Raw genomic sequence first — 24,260 nt, 5'->3', positions numbered from 1 at the left:
ATAAAAATATATTTATATATTATTATTATTCTCATGCCATAAGACAGGTACCTTTTTGGAGGAAAGAATATCAGTCTTTTAACAAACTTTCACTGATCCCTAAAAGGAAGTATCTTGACACAAACATAAAATTAGTTTTAAAAAACCTTCGAAGAATATTCCTAGTACTCAGAAGCATAAAAAAGTCAAGATTTAAATACAGAAAACTAGTTTTTACATTAGGTGTTATATTTCTTAATCTTTTATTATTTTCAAATGGTTTCTTAAAGGTTAATTGCTATACTTAAAAAGAGCTTAGTTTAATTGCAAGAAAAATTATAAAAATAATAGACTTTAATCTTGATGGATTTAATAAAATTCAGAATTCACAAAAATGAAATCTGCCCAAATTTCCATAATTTCTCATGTTGCTGTTGTTAATACGCCTGTTCAGAAGTATAAAATGGGATCTCATTAACATCAAGAAAGAGGTGGTGGGTGCACAGAACTGCCACCCCACAGAGCCACAGCAGAGGGCCTTCTCCTAACCTTATCAGTGGAGGGGTAGGAGTGGGTACATGGGGGAGGTGGCAAAAGTGGCAATATTAAAGAGATCTGAGGCAGGGCTTAAAGAAGCTGAATGGCAGAGGGCCTGGGAACAAGCCTAAAAAGCTGTCCTGAATGAAGAACTGTATCTTATTTCTGACTTGAATTGTAATCTTTTATTTTAATAAATACCTACGGGGGGGGGGGGATATAAAAACTTGTTGTTGTGTGCTATCAAGTCGGAATCGACCCATAGCTGATTCTGTAGTGGGTTTTCAGAAATAAGTAATCGCATGGGAGAATACAGCCCATAAAGCAGCTGTGTAGATTCAATCTGTGTACCTTTGGGTTACCAGTGCAACACTTCCCATTAAGCCATTACAAAGCTTAGAAAGGTATTAAAAAAAAAAGAATCTTCCACAAGTTATTTAAATTTCATGGATACAAATGTTTGGTTGTTTTTTAAATAGTCAATAAACTGTGTACCTGAGTACAAAAGGTTTTTGTAAGAAATGCTTTCAAATTCAAGCAAAATACTTAATTTCTAAAGCTTTAATGTTCCAGATTTCATTCAAAATTGTATTTTAATAAATTTCATTTTATGTAACTTTGTATGGAAAGAAAATACTAATTCAAACTGAGCTAACTTTTGTCTTGGTTCAATGTTTTTATAAAAATATAATTTAGAAACGTACAGTCAATTCATGAGCATACAAGCATCAATTTTATCTTATGACAATGTCTCCATGTTCTAGTTGCTCCGTTCCTTATTATATGCTGCAGGAAAAGCAGTAATAATTTTTATAGCCGAATATCACTTCATAAGCTATCAGGTGACTTTCAACATTTACCATATAAGTCATGCATGAAATTTAAACATTACAGAAAATGACTTACCCGTTGACATTCCTGAAATATGCACATTCTCAGAATGTTCTGCAAGAGCACCATTTCCTAAAATTAAACATAATGAATAAACTAAAAAACTTTTTGTATCATCCTTTTAAAAGAAAAACACTTATACTGAGCTATTTTTAATATTCAGAAACTAAATTAAGGTGTTGATTAGACATTGTAAGAAATTAACGACATTAATCAACAGTAATCAATGTTGTAAAACAAATGTCTATGAATAATTTTATGAGAAATTGGTATGATGTATAAACATTCACAGATTAAAAAAAGAAATGAAAAAACAGTATGGAGAAACTAAATTAGCATCGCTTATACTAATCCTTGAATGATGCTATGAAGGTCAAAATCACAACAGTGGGAGGGAAAACAACATCATGGAAATGCTAATATGCAAGCTCAGTAACTTGCTTACAATATACTTACAGCAGACTCAGACATGCCTTTCAAAAAATATTGTCTTACAGTGTTCTTAACTTTCCCAATCTTTTTAAATTCTTATATTCTTAAAAGCAAGGAGAGCATTATATGCTACTCTAATAGTCTCTGATTTACTATAGGTCCTAACACTGAGTTAACACATGGAGGCATGTGTTAAAACAGCTTACTAGGTATCACTGATAAAAATAAAAGCATCATTAAAAAAGATTTGTATGGAAAGTATTTAGGTTACTTCCTCAAATTAATGTGATCAGTGTTCCTTCTGGTATTTATTTGTATAAATCTGTAAAGTATGTCATTACTACTAGAAAATAAAGAAAGAATGATTAAATATTTTTTTCTTCAGCTACAGGTATTATTTTCCAAAATAGAAACGCTTTAATTAAGAATGACAGAGGAGAAACTGACATAAACATGTGAGGAATATTAAGTACAAAATAATTTTTTTCACTTTATAGTATTACGCTAATTAAGGAGCTCTGGTGGTGGTAAGAAGCTACACTGCAATTCCTAAGGCATGTGGTTCGAATCTACCAGCTCCTCCTTGGAAGAAGATGGACAATTTCTTCCCGTGTAAGTGCTTCTGAAAACCCACAGGAGGGTCAGCTGTGAGTTGGTTCTGATTCAATGACACACAACAATGATGATGATGCATTAATTACTCAAATGCTACAATCAATCGCCCCAATAATATATAACTTTAAAAAATGACGCTACAAGAAGATCCTTGCTCAATTTTTACCGATTATAAAAAAAGGGACATAGCTGATTTAGTAAGGTAATTAATGAAGTTTGCCAATGAGGAGTATAAGCTGTCTAAGCCTGTACTGCTAAGTATGCCACAGTACCCGACTACTGCTGTCAGGTGCTGGTGAGTGGGTCCCCACAGGGACACTGACGCAACAGAATGAAACCCTGTCTGATCCGACACCATCCTCCCAATCTGCAGTGCTCAAGCCTGTTGCCATCAGTCAATCAGCCTATTTTATTTAGGATCTCCTTTTTCATTGACACTCCACTTTTCTTGATGCCTTTTTCTAAGAGCTTAGAATCAGAATCCATGGTTAAACACCTGGCTCCCTCCTAACCCTCAGTGATTTGTATGCACATCAACATTTGAGAAGCAATGGCTTAAGTGTACTGCTGTTAGGCACCACCAAGTAGACCAGACTCACAGTGATTTTTGAAAAAACAGATCTGAACCTTTCTCTCTCCTGCACCATCTTCACAATCTCTCGTGCCATGCTCAAGTTCACTGTGGTAGTTGCTGTATCCCTTGCATCTTATAGTCTTCCTTTCTTTTGTGGATCCAGAACAAGAGAACAATGCATGGTTTAAAAATCAAGAGGGATGTGTGTTGGAGCTGTGTCCTTTCTCCACAGCTAATCAATCTGTATGCTGAGCAAATCATTCAAGGAGTTGAGACTCTATGAAAAAGAATGTGGCAGCCTCAACAACCTGCGTTACGCAGTGACACAGCCTTGCTTGATGAAAGCCAGGAGGACTCGAAATGTTTGCTGCAAAAGATCAAAGATCACAGTCTTCAAAATAAATTGAATCTCAACGTCTAGGAAGCAAAAAATCCTCACAACTGGCCAATAAGCAACACCATGATAGATGGGGAAAAGATTCAACAACTTAATCTTACTTTGGTCTATAATCCACTCCCAAAGTTCCCAACAGTCAAGAGTTACAATAGCTACAATGGGAAGACATGCTGTAGAAGTTGCATTCCAGTCACGTATATCTGCTTGTTCTTTTGACAGTCCATGGGATATTCAGTACTCTTTGTCTAGTATCACAACTCAAAAGGCCATGGATGGATTCTTCTGTCATTTTTATTCACTGTCCAGCTCTCAGATGCATAACAAAAGACTGAAAAGACCATGACTTGAATTAGGAGCACCTTAAGTCTTCAAATTGACAATACGGTTCTTTAGCACTGCAGACTTTCCCCAGTGTAATACATCTCCCAATCTTCTAACTGCTGGTATCAAGTGTACTGAATGTGGATCCAATTAAGAGAAAATCATTAACAATTTCAATGTCAATGTAGAATTTGTGGTATTTTATCTTCTGCAGCAAGTGCTTCTAGTCTTCACTTTCAGCAAGCAAGGTGTGTCATATGCATAAGGTAGGGTGTTGATGAGTCTTTCTCTGATGTTAAGTGCAATCGAGTCACTTATGACACATAGCGATCCTCTAACCTGACTAATTTCATTGTCTCTGACACACCACCCCCATTACAGCAGTCGCTCAATCATTCTGTCTTATTCAGGATCTTCCTCTCTTGTGTTGTCCCTTCACACTCCCAAGCATGACGTCCCTCTCCAAGGACTGGTTCCTCCTTCAAACATGCCCAAAATACGTCAGCTGGAGCTTTAGAATCTTTGCCTGCAAAGGGCAACCTGGTTTCACCCTCTCCAGGATGAACCTGTTTGTCTCCTAGCAGTCCATGGCATAGTTAACACTCTTCTCCAGCACCACAGCTCAAAGGCATCAATTCTCTTTCTATCATCTCTAGTCACTGTCCAGCTTTCTGATGCATAGCAAGTAATTATGAACACTATGGTCTTATTGATAATATATTCTTTTTCATAGAGTCCAGCTTCTGGAATGATCTGTTCACCATCCAGACTGAATAGAAATGGAGAGAGGATACAACCCTGATGCATTCTTTTCTTAATTTTAAATGATGTAGTGTTCCCTTGCTCTGCCTGCACAACAGCTTCTTTGTCTACGTCTAGGTATCATACAAGCACAATTAAGTGTCCTAGAACTCCCATTTTTCTCATTGTTGGCCATAATTTGTTATGATCCACATAGTCACATACCTTTGCATAGTTAAAAAAATACAAATAGGCATTCTTTTTGTATTCCCTCTGCTTTCAGCCAGATCTATCTGACATCAGCAATGCTAATCTCGGTGCCACAGAAAACTGGTAGAAGTTCCAGCCTCTTCTAAGCCTAGCTTGAACTTCTGGAAGTTCTCTATGAACTGTTGTAGCCATATTTGTGTGATCTCCAGCAGTATCTTGCTTACCTGTGATATTAATGATACAGTTTGGAACTTTTCACATTCTGTTGGATCACCTTTCTTTGGAATGGGTACAAATATGGATCTTTTCCAGGGATCCCCCCCCCCAGTAATTTTTAAATTCTACTTGGATAGACTCAAGGTCCTATTTTCACTCTTTTGGACTTGTCTACATTTTCTTCGGCCTCAATTTGAACCGGCACATAATTAATTGATGGTCTGATCCACAGTCAGCACTTGACCTGGTTTTGACTGCTGATATAAAACTTCTCCCGCAATTCCTTTCACAATGGAGTCAATGTAATGATTTCTGTGCAGTCCACAAGTGAGGTGCACTTATAAAGTCAGTACTGTGGGTTTTTTTAAAAAGTATTTGCAATTAATATAAAACCTACAAAATTCAAGAATGGTGCCACATTCACAGTCAAAATGAACATTATCAGATATAACATAGAATACCACAGTTAAAGTTATCTCCCTATGTCTGTAGTTAATATGTGTATTATAAAAATTTATATACCAATTCTTAATTCCAAAGATGAAGAACCTAAAGGCTTTACCAGAAAAACTAGATGGTGTCATCTAGTTCCATAACAGATCTTCTGGCCAAGGACAGAATAGAAGGTCACAGATAAAATGTTAGAGAAATACAAAACAAAACTCAAATTCCTTAAAAAAAAAAAAGTAGCAGCAGCGACAGCCAGACACAGTGGAATGATAGAGATAAGAGCCCTGATCCTTGTTGTGTACTGTGCCGTTAGAACTGACTGACAGCCAACCCTCCAGCGGGTTTTCAGAAGTAGTAAATTGCAGGGGAGATAGAGACAAGAACTCCTGAGACTAAAGCCCTAAGATCTTTAAGTGTGGAATGGAATCTCCTTCTACAAGCGTCTTTCGGTCAAATAACAGGTTGGCTTGTAAACAGTGACACTCTAAATAATGTACTTCCTTAAATAATCAACTTTATGAGGCCAGTCAACACTCTCACCCAAAAGTTATGACGAGAAAACAAGGAGGGTAAGGGAAGCTGGATCAATGAGAATAAAATTAAGAGAATGGAAAGAATAAGAACACTGACACAAAAGCATAGTCTTAAAACTTTCTTTTACAGACTGAAACAACAAAGAGTCTACCAATTTAATAATTTTTTTTCTGAAGACCTAATAATTGAGTTAACTGAAAAGTCAAATCCACAATTCTTAAGGAGCCCATGTTCCTTATTTTCAAAAGAATTCAGAAGTGAATATATTTCTTGTTCATGAAAGAAATGCTATTTTAGTTAAAATCACTTGCTAAATCTATCTCCACTGTTCAGTGAGAGCAAATATCAAACAGAAATACACCAGTGAAGCAAAGATCACTCCTACTCTGCTCAGGAAAAAAATGCAATATCCTGTATTCTTCCCACTAAGGTTTCCAACTACTTTAACCACTTTATCACTTCGGATTTTCTTCTATTGCCCATCTCTTCTCTGTAGCAAAAGCAGTCAAATGAAAACGAACTCACTGTATAATTCTATTATATAATATTCTAGAGTAGGAAACACTAATCTATAGTGACAGAAATTAGATCAGCTTTTGTCTGGGGAGCAGGCAGGGGTGACTGGCTTGCAAAGGCATAAAAGAACCTTTTGAGGTCATAACAATGTTCTATATCCAGATTGTGGTGTCTTACATGAATGTGCATGTCTGATATATTTTGATGCTTGTTAAAATTCATCCACATGTAGTACAGAAACAGATCTAAACAGAATTTTTTTTTACAAAGATGCTAAGATTACTTAATGGAGAAATAATCTTCTTTGACAAAACATATTGGAATAGAGGAATAGTCACACAAAAGGGGAACAAAGTTCCCCCAAATCTGACCTTTTACCTCATACCATATGTGAAAATAAGATCAAAGTAGCTCATTAACTTAATAGCAAAAATTAAATCTTTTGAAGAAACTTTCTAAAACTTTATTCTAGTTTTAAATTTCTTTTTACATGGACATGCAGACAGCACTGTAAGAAACCTTCAAGAATATTCCTATTAAGGCATTCATATTCGTATTAAGCAATATGGGAAGAAAATGAGGAAGCAAAGGTCAAAAGCCCAGGTCCTAGAACCTGGCCCCATCATCTTCCAGTTTTGAAAAGTACATATTGACAGCAAAGCGACACAACTATGTTATTTATATTTTACTATCAATGAGGCTCTTGTCCCTAAACCCTTAAAATGCTGCTGCCACTGTTGTTAGGTGCTGTAGAGTCGCTTCTGACTCATAGGAACCATAAGTAAAACAAGACACCATCAGGTCCTGGACCACTTTCACAATCATTGCTGTATTTGAGCCCGTTGTCAGTCACATATTAAAGCCTTCTCATTGAAAGTTCTCCTTTTTCATTAACCCTCTACCTTACTACAGCTTCTCAAGAGGCTGATCTCTTCTGATTTACTGTCCAAAGGAGACGAGGTAAAGTGCCACCATCTTCACGTGCATCTGAGCCACAGCTTGGGGAAGGTATAGCTTATTTTTTTCAAATGACATTTTTGCTTTCTAATATTTTAAAGAGAGCTAACTGTCCAATGCAATTTGCTGATTTTCTGACTGCCGCTTCCTTGAGTGTTGTTTGAGGATTCAAGTAAAAGAAAATCCTTGATAACATTCATCTATCCTCCTGAAGACAATGATTCGCTTGAGAAAATTTGTTTCCTGTATGCTGAGATATAATCTACATTAATAACTACAATTGTTGATCTTCATCCATACAGTCTCAAGTAATCTGCTAAAAAGGGAAGTGTGACAGGGCAGTATTCATTTTGCCTAGGCCATTATTCATAAGTAGGAAAAAGCAGTCATGGCTCAAATGATTAAGCTCTTGCCTACTATGTGAAAGCCTAGTGGTTCAAACTTACTCAGCTGTTCTGTGAGAACAAGGCCTAGCAATCTGCTCATTTATGTAAAGGGTACAGTCTAGAAAACCTCATGTGAATTCTAGTGTCACATGAGGGTGTGATGAGTTTAAACTGACTCAACAGCAACCAGTAACACTGTGAGGCAGGCCCAAAATCTAAAACTACATCAGGCAGAACGGCTCCTTTTTCTCTCTCAAATCCTTCACTAAATCATCCTCCTCTGTTTTTCAGACTACCAAAGTGGAGAAAAGGCCAGATTTGGTAAAAATAATAATAATAGTAACAACAACAATAATAACAAGAAGAAATAATGTGTAATAAAATAAACAAACTCTCAGTAATGTAGGTAGGGGATGTCAGCAGAGACCCCTCTACCCTGAAGAATATCAAAGGAGAAGGAAGAGCCATGTTCCTACCAGTGGGACCCCGTGTACCCCCAACTGAAGAAGAAGAAGCTATTTCAACACTCATCTACTTGGGAGAGAGCCAGAGTATTTTGAAGGCCAAAGACATGATATAAATGTCCCTCCAAAACTGACTTAACTCTTCTATACAACATCCTCTACACTAAAGGGTCACATAGTTCATTGTTTCAGGTAAAAGGGGGGGGGGAATATCCGTTTTTATAACCCAACCCATTCCATTTTGAGCATATGTTAGGAAATATTTCAGGAGAAATGTCTATCTCTCACAGGAACTGGGTTCACATTTGAAAATCTACTCATGTTACCATATAGAAGTTTTTGGGATAGTTATTTTTAAACAATCCCAGGGGTAACTGATACTCGCATTTTAAGGTCTAGGAGGTTGAAAGAGGTTAAACTGACAAGTCTAACTACAGCTACCAAGGAGTCAAAATCTCCTGACACCAAAACTAGTGAGCCTAGAAGCATCCTTTTTAGCTGTCCCTTTGTTAATGAAATCTACACAGACAGGAGAAAACCAAAGGCACGTAGACATCATTCAAGGTGTGAAGGAATTTTTAAAAGATGGGTTGGCCATTGTCAGAAGTAATTAAAAAAATAAAACTATAATACAGTATATGAACTAGCATGAAGACATCCAAGAACAATGTGCCTTAATGAAACTTTTGCTATCTCTTTTTGTATGTGTTCAGTAAGTGCCACAATACATCTCACTTTTATATACTTCAGTTGCATCTCTAGAAACTTGGACAGTCTCTTACATAACTAATGGGACTGTAACTTAAGTGTTTAGCAGCTAACTCAAAGTTTAGCAGTTCGACCCCCCCAGCTCCTGCTCCAAGGGAGGAGGAGCCCATTAAGATTTATAGTCTAAGGAACGCAATAGGAGGGGTGACATGAATTGGCACTGACTCGATGGCAATGAGGCTTTCTTCTGTCTGCTGGTTTGGCTCTGTCACAGAGAGGAACTGAGCTCTACAGGGCTTTCAAGGCTGATAAGGACCTAAATATATAATCTTAACAAAGAGTAAAGAATAATAATGAACTATGAAAATAGAAACCTTGGTGCAAATTATATTAAGAAAATTATTTCAAAACTCTGTGGCTTAATTTCCTGTAAAATGACATTAAAAGCGAGACTATTACATAGCTTTTATATCAAGGTTAAATATATAATAAAATATAGAAATATAAGGCCCCCTATGAGGTGGATTGATTCAGTGACTGGGGTAATCAGGATGGGTGTGTTGGAGACGGTGCTATTGGCAAAGGACAGAGCAGAGTTTAGGGATGTTGTACATAGGGTCGCTATGAGTCGCAAGTGACTCGATGGCACATAACAACAACAACATCATCATCATCATCATCATCATCATTATCTATCTATCTACATATAAAATAGGATTGCTAGAAGTGGGTGCAGAGCACTGGGGCATGTCTGATTCATAGGAATTGGTTTTGTGCTGTTGCTGTTCATTCAGGATTCTTCCCCACTGCATAAGTTTGTGGAGGTCAAAAGACAATGCACAATGCGTCCACACTGGCCATACTGTTTTCATACATCTTATGCATCTCTGTATATACTTTTTGGTTACAATAATCAGTAGCAGAAAGTATGGTCCATTTTTCCTAAGACTGTGTAAGTCATTCCAAGTAAAGTACTGAATAAAAAAGGGCTAGAGGAATAAGCAGTTGAAGAAATTGGAGTGCTGTATGGATTCCTGAATCTGTTGCTGTTACTCTCAAAGGGTAGCAGGAAAGGAGCTTCGTACTTTTTTGGTCAGTAGATCAGAAGGATGTGTGTCATATGATCTCCTCAGCTTGCAGCTGGTATCTGCTTATCTGGCAGTCTGAACAACAGGACTACAACCTGTAGGCTCTGATCTCTGTCCAGGTGACTAGCAGGGACTAAAGGGAAAGGAAGCAGTGTGGAGAGCAGGTCTGAAGGGCAGTGTGTTGTAAGCTGTAAGCTCTGGCCCAACTCTAGGTTAGCTAATGTGGAAAAGACTGGCTTCATATTGATCCCTGCCACCACACTGGCAAGGAAAGTGGGATTCACCAACTTACTCCACACTTAATCTAAATACCTACCACACATTAATTTTTTTTAAAAGGTATTAATTTTATTGCTTTTTAAAAAAGGTTTTGAAAACTTCCTAAATTTTTGATCCAGTAATTCTACTTTTAAGATTCAGTGACATTAAATAAAATTAAAAATGCTAATTACAGTGCTAGTTATAAATATGAAAAAACACAGCCTAAAGTGCAAAATTAGCGAGTTTATGAAGAATACGAAAAATGCTCAAGATGTTGTCAACTAATATCAATAAATGCATCAGTCAAAGAGCACTTCTACTGTTATGTATGAATGTTCATTTCATTGCACAGTAATTACATTTCAATTTTTATGTCTTTACTGAGCATGTGAACATTGTATTGAACATCCTGATTTCGGCATATTTACTAAATCTGTGTGTAGGGCTGTATTTGTATATCTTCGACTGCTTCTGACACTTTGTTTCTAATTTTATTAGCCACCCAATTACTGTTCCTACAAACTGCCTTATGTCTATATGAATCTACTGAGGAAGAAAATAAATATTTTCTGTAGAAAGTATTTACATAAGCTGTTTAATAGCCTCCTAACGAACCTTCAGGATAGGAGGCATAAAATCCAGCATTCTGCGATCTAGAAATCTCAACTGATAGCAAACCAAAATTAATTCAGAGAACACTAATGACCAACATCTCTGGCTCATCTATCAACACCACAAGCAGATGTGTTCCGGTAATGAATTAAAAAGAGTAAATATAGCAGGAATTAATCAACTTGCTTACAAGCTCCATTAATGGGTCTCTCTCTCTCTCATTGCCATTGCTACATCAGTGAGAGTCTCCCTCTCACGGCCATCGCGTTGGAACTTACAGCTGACCCTCCACGTTTCTCAGGCTGCCAACCACATGGGAAGGTCTCTTCTTTCTCCCATGGAGATGAATGAATAGTGGATTCAAACAGTCACAGCAGCACAGTCTCTGTAAGCAGTGTTAACTCCCCACTGAACAGGCCAACAGAGCTCCCTATGTCAATAAAATTACAAAGAGGCCATGTAGTGTGAGGGTTATGACCAGAGATTCTGCAATGAGGCTATTGAGGATTAAAATATGTCTCCCCAAATATGTGTTGAACCCCAATCCCTGAATCTGTGGATACCATCTTTTTTACAAATGGGAGTTTCTTTGTTAGGTTTTTATTACTGGTAGCCATGGTGCTGATTTCAATTCATGGTGGCCCATGTACTATCACTGGTGGCCCATGTACTATCACAGAATTGCTCCATCAAGGTTTTGGAGTGGGTTTTTTTGTTGTTGGGTTTTTGTTGTTGTTGTTGTGTTGTTTTTTTTTTTTTTGGCTGTAATCTCTTTTTTTAATCAATTTTAATGAAAATATAGAGACTTTGGATTTCCATTCATTCATTGTTGCACTTTTCTCCCTGCCCACCCCTCCTCCCAGTACACTCTTCTCTTTGAAAAGTAAAAGAATAGTTCTTTCATTATTTTACAATCTTACCCCCAGGGCCACTCCACTATGCTGCCTTCATTCTGGACTCCTGTTATGACAATAATACCTAATCACATCTCCCTTTTAAACAGTTTTCTCCTTCATCTGTTCTAATGAAGTATAAATTATTTATCCCCTCTTTCTCAGTCTCCCCCCAACCCTGATGTCTGTCCCATTTTACAACAGTGGCACTATGCAGTATTTGTCCCTTTGTGACTGAGCTATTTCACTGAGCATAAAGTCCTCGAGGGTCACCCATTTCGAATAATATTGCATGAGTTCCTTGTTTTTCAGTGCAGCATAGTATTTCGTTGTGTGAATATACCACAGCTTCTCTATCCATTCGTTTGTTGATGGGCACTTAGGTTGTTTCCAACTGCTTGCTACTGTGAACAAAGCCGCGGTAAACATGGGTGTGCATATATCTGCTCGGGTGGTCTCTTTGAGGTATATTCTCAGCAATGGAATTGCCGGGTCAAATGGTATTTCTGTTTGCAACTTTTTTAAAAAAAATTTTTTTTAATTTTATTACTTTTGTTTGAGTGTACCGTCAAATCAGATCTGACTGGTGCAGGAGGAGATTGTCCTTCCTTCCCCGGCAGAGCATCTAGTGGATTATTTGCAACTTTTTGAGAAAGCACCATACAGCCTTCCACAATGGTTGCACCATTTTACACTTCCACCAACAGTGAATAAGGGTTCCAGTTTCTTCACAACCTCGGCAGCATTTGTTGCTTGCTGTTCTGTTAAATTTTGCTATTCTGACTGGGGTGAGATGATATCTCATAGTTCTTTTGATTTGCATCTCTCTTAGAGCTAGGAATTTTGAACATTTCCTCATGTGCTTTTTGGCCATCTGAATATCTTCTACGGTAAAGTGTCTGTTCACATCCTGTGCCCATTTTCAATTGGATTGTTTACCTTTATCTTGTTGTGGTGTGGCCGTAATCTTAACAAAAGTAGATCACTAAGCTTTTTTCTTCTGAGATACTTCATGGTGGATTCCAACTGTCAACCTCTAGATTGTTGTGGCTGTGCATTATTGAGTGGAATTAACTCTTAGCTAGCCCTACAGCAGGCTTTCAGAGGCAGTGAGCAAGCATTAGAAAATGTTCATCCTTCTCCCCCAGAGCTGCTGGTGGATTCGAACTGCCTGCCTTTGGGACTGCAGTCTAGCTTCTAACCACTCCTAAATTAACTCGTTTCTAAGTTAGAAAAAGGGTAGAGTAGACATACACAGAAGTCGGCCCAGAGTAGTCCTTTGGCAGGCATGGACGTTCATCAAGGGAGCAAGGAGCATCCTGACTACAGAGGCTGAAATGCAACAAGCCGACAGATACTGAGCCTTTTTCTTGAGCGGAGCCCATCAATTCAGACTGGATCTCTCGAACTATGAGGGGGAAGATTTCTTTTTTCAAGTCATCTATATGTGGTGTTTCTGTTACAGGAGCTTTAGCAAACTAAAACAGCTTCTCTATTCCTTGGCACCTTTATCTGTAAAGTGGAAACAATAACAGTATTGAAGAGTTTAAGAATGTTATGAGAAGGAAATGCGGAAAGTCTGGTGGCCTATGAGGTAAGGAGTTGCACTATCAACCCAAAGACAAGAGGTTCAAATCCACCAGCTTCTTCTCAAGAGAAAGAAAGCAATCTCCTCCCGTGTGCTTTATAGCCTCAGAAAACTCACAGGAGGGCCAGTCCGTCTGTCTTGATGGCATATAAGAACACATGTATTCACAGGCAAAAAAAAAAAATCACAACACTGCCTGGCACACAGTATCTACATGCTATTGTCACAAAATTGAGTCTAAACATCAGTCTTTGTCTTCTGAACTTCACACTGCATAATTAGTTGTTAAGTACTGTCAATGTGACTACAACTCACAGTGACCCTATGAACAATGACTCTGAACCCTGCCCTATTCTGTGCCATTAAATATCACTGCACTGCCACTATTTCAAAATAAATAGTTCTACTTTAATTAGACTTGCAGTTGGGTTAATCAGTACAATTTTTTAAAAAAAGTTAACCGTGATAATGTAGCTTTTTTAGAAAAAATGTGAAAAGAGAAGCAGCAAATCAAAGTAGAATAGGTCCACCACAGGGGTTTCCAAACTAATAGAAAAGTGCTTCTCAAACCTGAATATGAAATAAATCACCTGCGGGTCTTGTTAAATGAAGATTTTAATACAGGCATACCACATTGTTACTGTACTTTGCAGACAGTGAGTCTTTGGGTTTCTTTTTACAAAGTGAGCCTATCTGTGGCAACACTGTGTTAATCAAGTCTGTCAACACTCTTTCATTCACTCATTGCTCTGGGATCAGACTTGACTCCTAATTGACCCTCCTCAAGGTTTTTGGAAGACTGTAAATCCCACAAGCATATAAACTGCACGGGTGGAGATTGCTCATCTTTCTCCCCAGGAGCAGACAGCTGCTACAGGTATATACACACTCAGCACATCCCCTTAAATGTTTAAAAAAAATCTGCTTTGGAAAAAAAAAACACGGATGGAAAAAAAAAAATCTGCTATCAAGGTGATTATGACTCACAGTGATCCTACAGTCAAAGAACAGTCCCAAAGTGTTTACAAGGCTAGAAATCTTTACGTAAACTGTTATGCTTTCTCCTTTGGACTAGCTGGTGAGCTCGACTTGTTGACTTTTCTGTTAGCTGCCAAGTGCTAACCACTGTACCACCCAGACTCTTTATAAATGTATACACAAATACTGAACATGTATACCTACATGTGTAAATATATTCTCATAACACACTCAAGCATTCTACAAAACTGCCTTTAAATATGTTCAGACCCAACAGCCCATCAAACACCAAAGAGTAATTATGGCTAGAGAGACATACACAAATACATACTGGTAAAAACTGCAAAATCCCAAAGACAAAAGATAAGGAAAATGGCTGTAAGCTTTCAAAGATAAAATTAAACAAAGGAACAAGAATTAAACTAGTAGTGAGATTTGTACCTGGTGAACGAAAAGTTACAAAATGGTAAATTAAGATGCACAGAATTCTGAAGAGGAAATTTTTAAGCCTGAACTTTTGTCTACCCAGTCAAACCATAATCTAACCGTGATATCAAAAGAAACATTTGCAGCACTGCAGCTAAGGATGTACAGGAGCTATATACACAGCTCTGTGTGTGTTGCCCATGAGAGACTGTATAGTATGCAAGACTGTCACAGAATTTTTAAAAAATCAATGTGATGAGCAATTTCAAGAAAGACACCAAAACAAACAGTAAAGTAGAAGGAAACCCAAACCTAAGATGTCAAAATAACTGTCACAATTTGGTGGCATATTTTAATGCAACTAGTTTGGGGAGGAAGGGGTAACACTCTTTTCCTTTATTACGAAAATGTTCAAACATGCACAAAACAGAAGAGACAGTGTAATAAATCCGTCTGTATCACAGCACTTAACAACAACAACAGCTATGAAGCTTTCTAGCTTCAGTTAACTACATTCCTGATGAATTTATTTTATTTTATGAATTTATTTTAAAGGTGATTTTTAAAAAATATTACTGTAAAATAAACAGTAGAATATATAGAACACAACTATATATAATTAAAATTCAGCTGGTCATATACTAGGCTACAGAGTAAATTCATGAACTAGACACAGAAAAATTCAATAAAACTCAATCTGACTACCACACATTAAAAATTTGTTTTAATGGAAAGGACAACTCCAAAATTTAACTGCATGAGGATACCAAAACACCTTTCTAAATAAAATATTGGGTTCAAACAAAATAAAAAGTAAAAATCATCATTCACCTAATATTTAACAAAACAGAAATATTGTTTTATATGTGTGGAGTGTGGACAAAGAACTCCTCAGAAGAAAATGTATATCCTTGTCTCTTTTTATAATGGAAACTGTGACCAGCTGCTCTCTCTGAAGTGGCCTCTGACTTCCAGTGATCCTGACTGTATGTATCAGAACAGAACTGTTCTCCACTGAGTTCTAAGTGGCTGATTTTTAAGCAGAAGCTCACTAGGTATTCTTTCTTCAGAGACGCACCAGAACAAACTATTAGGGAGTTCTGTCTCAGGTTAAGATGAAGAAAGCATGTTATCTATTATCTCCTCCTGAATTCAATTGTAAAACCAAATACATATGCAGCTATTTAAAAACTCTGAAAAATATAAAGATGATGACTGGGGAAGAACACCAGAATGTGAAATCCTACCAAGTTAGTGGTGTGCTTAACTTTCCCCCCCCCCCTCTAGTTTCCCCCACTTGAACTCAGTTCAACTCAAAACTTGGACGTGATCACTGTGGTGCAGAATGAGAAAACAAGAGAAACCCTCTACTTCTGGCGTAAGGAATGCAGAAAGGGATACTTAAGCCTTCAGAGTGGGCAGAAGAAATACTTCAGGCTTTCTTCCCTCTCCTGTCTTAGTCCAGTCCCAGGGTGGTCCTATAATACTGGCAGGAAGACGACCAGAAACTGGAAGTCTCCAGAAAACAAAGTTCAAAGGCTCAGGAGATTTCTGGCAGTGCAACCTCAGCTTTCCCCTTTTGTTTGCTTTCTTTTCCCCAAATCCTCCTATCGCTACAAAAACACTGTACAGAACTTGGCGCCTTTGGGCTGGATTGTCAAAAAAAGCGTGAGGGGAGGTCCAGGGAAATGCAAAGTTACAGGGAGAGGATTTCTGGAAACACACTCCACAGATATTTTGGATTTTTTTTTAATTTGGTTTTTTGTTTGGTTTGTTTTGTTTTATGAACTTTGGGGACACTACTGGCCTACACATGCATAAATCTTATCCTAATTATTGTCATTATGCACCCTCGAGTCGTAGCTGACCCACAGCTGGACCCTCCAGCAGGTTTTCAGAAGCAGTAAATCACAATGGAGGAGATTATCCATCTTATTCCCATGGCATGTCTGGTGGGTTCGAATCATGTACCTTTAGATTAGCAGTGGATTCTTTACCACAAAACCACAAAAACTCACTGTGGTCCGGTGAGAACCATGGCCGACCTCCAGTGGGTCTTTAAGGCTGGACACTGGACAGGAGGAGACTGCCCATCTTTCTCCCACAGAGCTATTGTTGGATTCAAACCTGCAGCGAGGCATCATCTTGGGGTTAGTGAGGTTACTCTTCACAGACTTCACCAAAACTAAGTACTGGACGGAACTCCACCCAGGCCCAAGACCTACAACGAGGAATCTTGCACACAATACAATAGACTTGAGTAGCAGGCTTTCTACATTGAATTGACAAGAAAACACAGAAAGTTAACACAAAATATTGTAATTTTAAATAGACTATAAAACCAGACAGTCTCATAATGTTATTCTCAAGATGTCTAAGATATAGACCAAAATTACTCAGCCTACCAAAAATGATAATGCATGTAAGGTCAGTAACAGGTGCCCACAAGTTGATACAGCTGCTGGAATTACCTGACAAGAACTTTAAAGCTGTTTTTAAAACACTTCAAATGAGCAATAAAAAGAAGTACTAAAATATAAAAGAAAGAGATAGTGAAAAATAGTGATTTTTGGACTGAGAAAAGTATAATAATCAATATTAAAAACTTGCTAAACAGTAGAATAAGGAGATAAAAGAGTCAATAAACCTGAAAACAGACCAACAAAGACCCTCCAATCTTAACAGAAAGAAAAACTGGCTGTGGCGGTAGGATGGGAAGCAGAGTTAGGCATCCACAGGACAGTAACAAAAAATATTAGTGGAGCGAATTTTTTTCTTTCATGACTAAAGGCTGAAAAAACGATAATGTTTGAAGAATAATGTAATCATAAGATGATGACTTCTATGGTATAGCTGCTGGCCATTAAGTAGGAACCTACTCATAACAGACCCTCTAGTGGGTTTTCAGAGACAAATCGCACAGAAGACTGACATTCTTTCTTCTGTTGGAGTAGCTGGTGGATTCAAACCATGCTGCTCAATTCCTTACTAATAGGCCACCAGAGTTCCCTACAGATTCACTAAAATTGAGCAAACTCTATTCAGAAGAAAGGAAAATAAATTCATGCTTAGATCTAATTAAGTTTCTGAAAAGCCAACAATGACAAACGATGAAAGAATCCAGATTTTTAAAATGTAGTATTTAATAAGGACCAATCCTCAGAATGAATGTAGAGTGAACCAGAAACTATGGAAGTATGTTAATCAAAAGAAATTATTCTTACACAAGAATAATTAGACTTAACAGACAAGATTTATGCAAAGATATGATTAAATAGCATTTTTTTCAAATAGCATTTTATTTTTAAGAACTCAACATCTAAAGAACTTAAAATATGATATTTTACTAAATAATGGCAATAAAGGTATAAAATTGCTTTAAAAACAAAATTTATAGAGCTGAAAAATACAAAACCTATAAGAAATTCACTAGAGGGGCTCAACAGAAACACTGCACTAATGTAAGAAATGGAACAATTTAAAGACAGGTCGAACACCAATACCCATATACTGGCCATCACCTAAGAGAAAGATGAGAGAGGAGAACACATAGAAAACGAACTGCATTGGGTGGGGGAGAGAAAACAAGATCTATACACTCAAACAGGACAAACTCAAGAGATAAACACTAGACACAACATCTTATGAACCTATCAAAGGACAAAGAATCTTAAAATTAGTAAAAGAGAAGTTACCACACATGAGGCTCTCTGGATGATAAACAGCTGATTTCTCAACAGAAACTATGGAAGGTAGTGGTCAGAAAACTGTCATTAAAAAAAGAATAAAATCAAGGTATTCCCAGATACCAACTCAGCAGATTCATCACGAGGAATCTGGCATGCAATACTAAAGGGTGCCTTTCAAGTTGAAATGAAAGGGCATGAGACAGTAATCCAAATCCACATGAAAAGATAAAGCTAACAGAGCCCTGGTGGCACAGTGGAGGAAGTACTGGCCTGCTAACAGAAAGGTCAGCAGTTTGAATCCACTAGGAGCTCGGCAGAACAAAGATGACACAATCTGCTTCCCTACAGATTTGCAGTTTTGGAAACAGTAAGAGTGACCCTACATGGTCACTATTATCTACTATGCTATGTGGGTGGACTGGATGGCTGATAAAGCTAACTACATAAACACAAAAGACATGAAATTATTTGAGAAGCTGGACTCTATGAAGAAGAATGTGGCACCAAGATTAGAGGAAGATACACCAATTACCTTTTACCAATTACCAAAACCTGCTTGCTAGAAGTGAGTAGGACTTGAAGCACTTGCTGCAGGTTAAACACTCCAGCCTGCAGCATGGACTTGCATCCCAACAACCAGAAAACAAAAATCCTCACCACTCGATCAAAAGGCAACATCATGATAGATGGAGAAAAGGATGAGATGACAATGACTTCATCTTAACCTGGATCCACAATCAGTACACTTGGTATCAGCAGTCAGATCAAGAGAGAAAACTGCACTGGGAAAGTTTGTAGTCAAATTACTGAGGAATAAATCAGTTTGGTAGCCTAGTTGCAAGAAGATGCACTGCAATCCTGAAGGCACAAGGTTTGAATCCTTGGGAGAAGCTTGGGAAAACTCCTCCCATGCAATTAAGTGCCTTGGAAAACCCTCTGGAGGGTCAGCTACAAGTCAGTTCTGACTCAATGGTACACACAAGAAGTCAGTTTGGAGCTTTGGTGGCCTAGTGGTTAAGAAGCTGTGCTGTAATCCCAAAGGCACGTGGTTCAAACCCACCAGTGCTGCTCCATGGGAGAAGGATAGGCTATCTCCTCCTCTTTCATTAACTACTTCTGAAAATCAGCCAGAGGGCCAGCTATGGTTCAGTTCTGACTCGATGGTAAACAGCAATCACCCACAAGACAGTTTGAGGAGTAAGGAGAACCTGTTTCAGGCCATGGTCTTTTCATTCACTTGCTATGAATCTGTACATTTTTGTTTGTAACCTATTTTACAGTAACCAATCTGAAAGATGACCAATTTGAAAGAAATAACTATAAATCTGTGTTAAAAGCTATCTTACCATGCTTGGAAGGGTGGAGGGTCAGTGAAAGGGAGGAAGATCTTCAACGAGAAGGATTAACACAGTGGCCATAAAGATGGGTTCAAGTTATGTCAGAAACAGTAACGTTGATAGTCGATGTTCACAGGGTTGCTATTAGTCATACTCAATGGCACTGAACAACAACATGTATTAAGATGTGACTTGTACTTATAATAATGACACAAAGACTAAGAAACGGTAAGGCTGAGTAAGATATGAAGGAGTAGAGTTTTTCTAAAATACCAAAATTAAGTTGACACTAGTTACAAAAAGATGTAATTACTTGGACACTTAGAAAATAACTAACATAAAATAGCAAAAGAAATGACAACTAAATTGAAATGATATCACAGATGTAAAAGAAAATCACACTTAAATAAAATAAAAAATAAACATTCCTATGAATTTTAAAACTGAATAGTGAAAAAAGAAGTTGTTGTTGTGTGCTGTTGAGTCACCTGTGAACCTATGTACAACAGCTCTAAACCCTGCTCTATTCCTTGCCAATCTTACTATCTCCAACACCACACCTATCACCATTATCCCAGTGACTGAATCAATCCATCTCATGGAGGATCGTCCTCTCCTGCACTGTCCCTCCACCCTCCCAAGCATGACATCCCTCTCCAAGGACTGATACCACCTTACAACATGTCCAATGTATGTCAGACGAAGCTTCAGAATCCTTGTCTCCAAGGAGCAGCCTCTCCAGGATGAACTTATTTGTTCTCCTAGCAGCCCATGGTATATTTAATACTCTTCTCCAATTCCACAGCTCTAGGGCATCAATTCTCCTCCTATCCTCCCTAGTCATTGTCCAACTCTCTGATGCTTAACAAGTAATTGCAAAGACCACGGCCTGTATCAAGCACTCCTTAGTCTCCAGACTGGCATCACTTCTCATCAGTTCTTTGGAGAGGTCTCTGACAGTATACTTTCCCAAAGAAATGTGTCTTTTAATTTCCTGGATGCTGGTGCTAAGAATGTTGATTGTAGAGCCAATCAAACGGAAGCTGTCAACAATCTCAATCTTTTCACCATCTATCATGATGCTGCCTATTGGCCCAGTGGTGAGAATCTTTGATTTCTTGATGTTGAGCTTCAATCCATATGGAAGGATGTAGTCCTTGACTTTCTGCAGCAAGCGCTTCAGGTCCTCCTCAGTTTCAGCAAGCAGGGTTGTGTCATCTGCATAATGCAGACTGTTGATTAATCTACCTCTAATCCTGATGTCACACTTCCTCATAGAACCCAGCCTCCCAGATAATCTGTTCCACATGTAGATTGAAAAGATATGGACAGGACACATCCTTTACACATACCCTTCCCAATTTTGAACCAAGCAGTGTTTCCTTGCTCTGTTCTGACAACTGCCTCCTGGTCCAAGTGCATAAGCACAATCAACTGTTCTGGGATTCTCATTCTTCTCAGAGTCAGTCACAGTTTGTTGTGATCTACAAAGTCAAATGACTTTGCACAGCCAATGGAATACAGACAGACATTCTTCTGGTACTCCCAGCTTCCAGCCAAGATCCATCTGACATTAGCTACAATATCCCTAGTGTCATGGCCTCTTTTAAATCGAGCCTGCACATTTGGCAGTTTTCTGTTGATGTGCTGGTCCAGTCGTTTTTGGATAATCTCCAGCAAAATCTTGCTTGCATGTGATATCAATGATACTGTTCGATAATTTCCACACTCTGTCAGATCCCTTTTCTTTGGAATGGGAACAAATATAGATCTCTTCCAGTCAGGTGGTTGTCCTCCAGATTTCTTGACACAACTTGTTGAGCACATCCAGGGCAGATTGGAGAATAATCGATACCTGTGAGGTATGGTGCTGGTAAAGTTGTTACTGTGCACTGCCGAGTTGGAATTGACCCTCCAGCAGTTTTCAAAGGCAGTAACCTGCACTGGAGGAGACTACTCATCTTTCTCCCTCAGAGAAGCTTGTGAACTGAACAGCGTGCCTCAAGTTGGTAGCACAGTTCCTTAACTGCTAGACCACCAGTGTCAATGAAGAGTATTCAATGCACCATGGACTGCCAAAAGAACAAATCTATCTTTCTTGAAGGAAGTGTTTGCTGAGGCAAGGATGGTGAAATTTCACCTCACTTACATTGGGCATATTTTCAGGAAGAACTAGTTCTTGGAGAGTGACATCCTGCTGGGGAAGGTGGAAGACAGGATGGACTGGCAGAGTGACAACCACAGTGGTCTGAGTGAGACAGAGATGATCCTCTGGTGGTGCAGGATACTGGGAAAGGTTCAAATCTGTGGTTCATAAGATCACCTATGAAGTCAGTTCTGACTGCACAGCAAGCAATGACAGAACAGCAATGAGTTGAATTGCATTGTAAATGGAAGTAATAATTTTGTCATTTATTTTGTCTGACATTAGTATACCCATTCCATCTGTCTTACAATTACTTTTATTTGGTGTCTATCCCTTTACTTTCAATATTACTTATATCTTAGAGTACAAAGTATGTCTCTTATGTTGTTGTTGTTGTTATGTGCCGTCGAGTCGCCTGTGACTCATAGCAACCCTATTGGTATTTTTAAAAAAATCATTTTCGAGTCTGTCTTTGGATTGGAGTATTTAATCTATTTACATACATTTACGTGACTGCTGATAAAGTAGTTTTACATGTTATTGTGTTAGGTGTTTTGTTTTATGATTTTATTTGTTTCTCTGTAGAAATATTGTTGTTAGGTGCCATCAAGTTGACTATGATTCATAATGACCCTATGAACAACAGGTCTTCAAAGAACAGGTTTTCAGAGGCATCCTTTTCAGTGGAACAGTTGGTGGGTTTGAATCATGCACCTTTAGGACTGCAGCACAGCTTCTTACTACTAGGCAATCAGAACACTCAGTGATAGGAGAAATCATATTCTTCACAAATGTGCACACAATATTCAAGAACAGGGCTTACATTAGGTAATTGTATATAAAAAAAAGTCCCACCACAAACTCAGTACATTTGAAAAAACTGAAATAATACAAATTATGTTCTCAGTTGAGGAAGAAATAAAATTAGAAATCGGTAACAAAAGTTGTAAATTTATGAAAACTTTAAAATACAATCCAAAATAAGCCATATGTCAGAGAAGAAATCAGAAAATATTATGAGATAAGTAAAAAATGAAAACACAACATACCAAAATTTACAGGATATACCTAAAGTAATGCTTAGAGGGAAAGTCCAAGCTATGATCTTTTGCCTTCAGAAAAGACCTCAAATTAATAATCACCTAACTTTTCATTTTAAGAAACATAAAAAAGGGCAAAGTAAACCTAACGCAAGAAGGATGAAAACAACAGAAGAGTGAATATAAATTAAAAGAGAAAAGGAAAACGAATGAAAGGGAAAGATGATTCACTGAAAAACAAACAAAGCTGATCTGACCAACTTTATCAAAACTGACCAAGGAGAAAAAAGACACAATATACTAATCTCAGAAATCAAAGTGGAGGCAGTAACACTCCCTTTGGAGAAAGAAAATAGATTACAGACAACACTATGAAGTTATATCCCAAAAAAATTAGATCACCTAGGTGAAGTGGGAAAGACAAGTGCTAACTTTCTACAATAAAAAGTGTGACCAGATAGCTTTATTGATAAATTCTATTAAGCATAAAAACTATGCTTCATAAACTTCCAAAAACTAGAAGAGGGAGCATTATTATTCTATTAGGCTAGTGCTGCCTGACACCACAACCAGACAAGGCTCTTCCCAAAAGAGAAAATTAAAATACAAACCAGTACCCCTCACAAATACAGACACAAAAAACCTCAACAAAATACCAGGAAGCTGAATCCAGCAACAGCTAAGGATTATTAACTACAACTGAATTAGATTCATTCCAACACATTTAAGGTTGATCCAAAATCTTTTAAAAGAACAAAAAACACCTCGATGTGAATGAGGAACCCAGGGAGGAAATGGGGGGAGTAGTGTTACCCTGAGGGGAGTGCAACCAATGTAAGGAAACCAAATTTCCATAAACTGTTGAAAGGAAAACTAATCTGATTTTTAACTTTTACCCAAATTGCAAGTTAAATAAACAAAGAAATCAATGTAACATATATCTGTAAGAAAAAGGCATAACCACTGGATCATCTCAATTAATGAAGAAAAAGGACATGACAAAATGCCTTCTCCCTTCGGTGGTAAAAACCGGAAATAAATTTGGAGTAAAAGAGAACTTTCTCAATTTGATAAAGAACCTACAAAAAAAATTTTTTAAACCCTTAAAAAAAAAATCCCCAAATCCCCTCCTGTGGTTAAAATAGCTAAAGACTCATTGCTGGAGAACCAGAACCTGTCATGGTTGACACTCCACTGGGTTTCCAAAGGCTACAAACTGCCAGGTAGCTCTCCCAAAGAGCTACTGGGAGATTCAAATTCCCAGAGACGCAAGG

At 37.8% G+C, this 24,260-nt stretch overlaps 1 protein-coding gene across 2 annotated transcripts in view; it reads right to left on the bottom strand.

The window, feature by feature from the left end:
• The window catches only part of LRP12 (low density lipoprotein receptor-related protein 12), a 78,165-nt gene that overhangs the window by 37,503 nt on the left and 16,402 nt on the right, over nucleotides 1–24,260 (bottom strand). The window contains exon 2 of one of the 2 annotated variants that reach the window (XM_006897146.1): nucleotides 1,423–1,479. The exons of the other annotated variant lie outside the window; for it this stretch is intronic. Coding sequence (XP_006897208.1) covers nucleotides 1,423–1,479 — 57 coding nt within the window. The remainder of the gene's footprint in view (nucleotides 1–1,422; nucleotides 1,480–24,260) is intronic. 2 annotated transcript variants of the gene reach the window in all.

The sequence above is a fragment of the Elephantulus edwardii genome, unplaced genomic scaffold (assembly GCF_000299155.1).
Source record: "Elephantulus edwardii isolate Elephantulus edwardi_28Jun2011 unplaced genomic scaffold, EleEdw1.0 scaffold00202, whole genome shotgun sequence".
Taxonomy (NCBI): Eukaryota; Metazoa; Chordata; class Mammalia; order Macroscelidea; family Macroscelididae; genus Elephantulus; species Elephantulus edwardii.
This window is presented reverse-complemented; position numbering and strand designations above follow the sequence as displayed.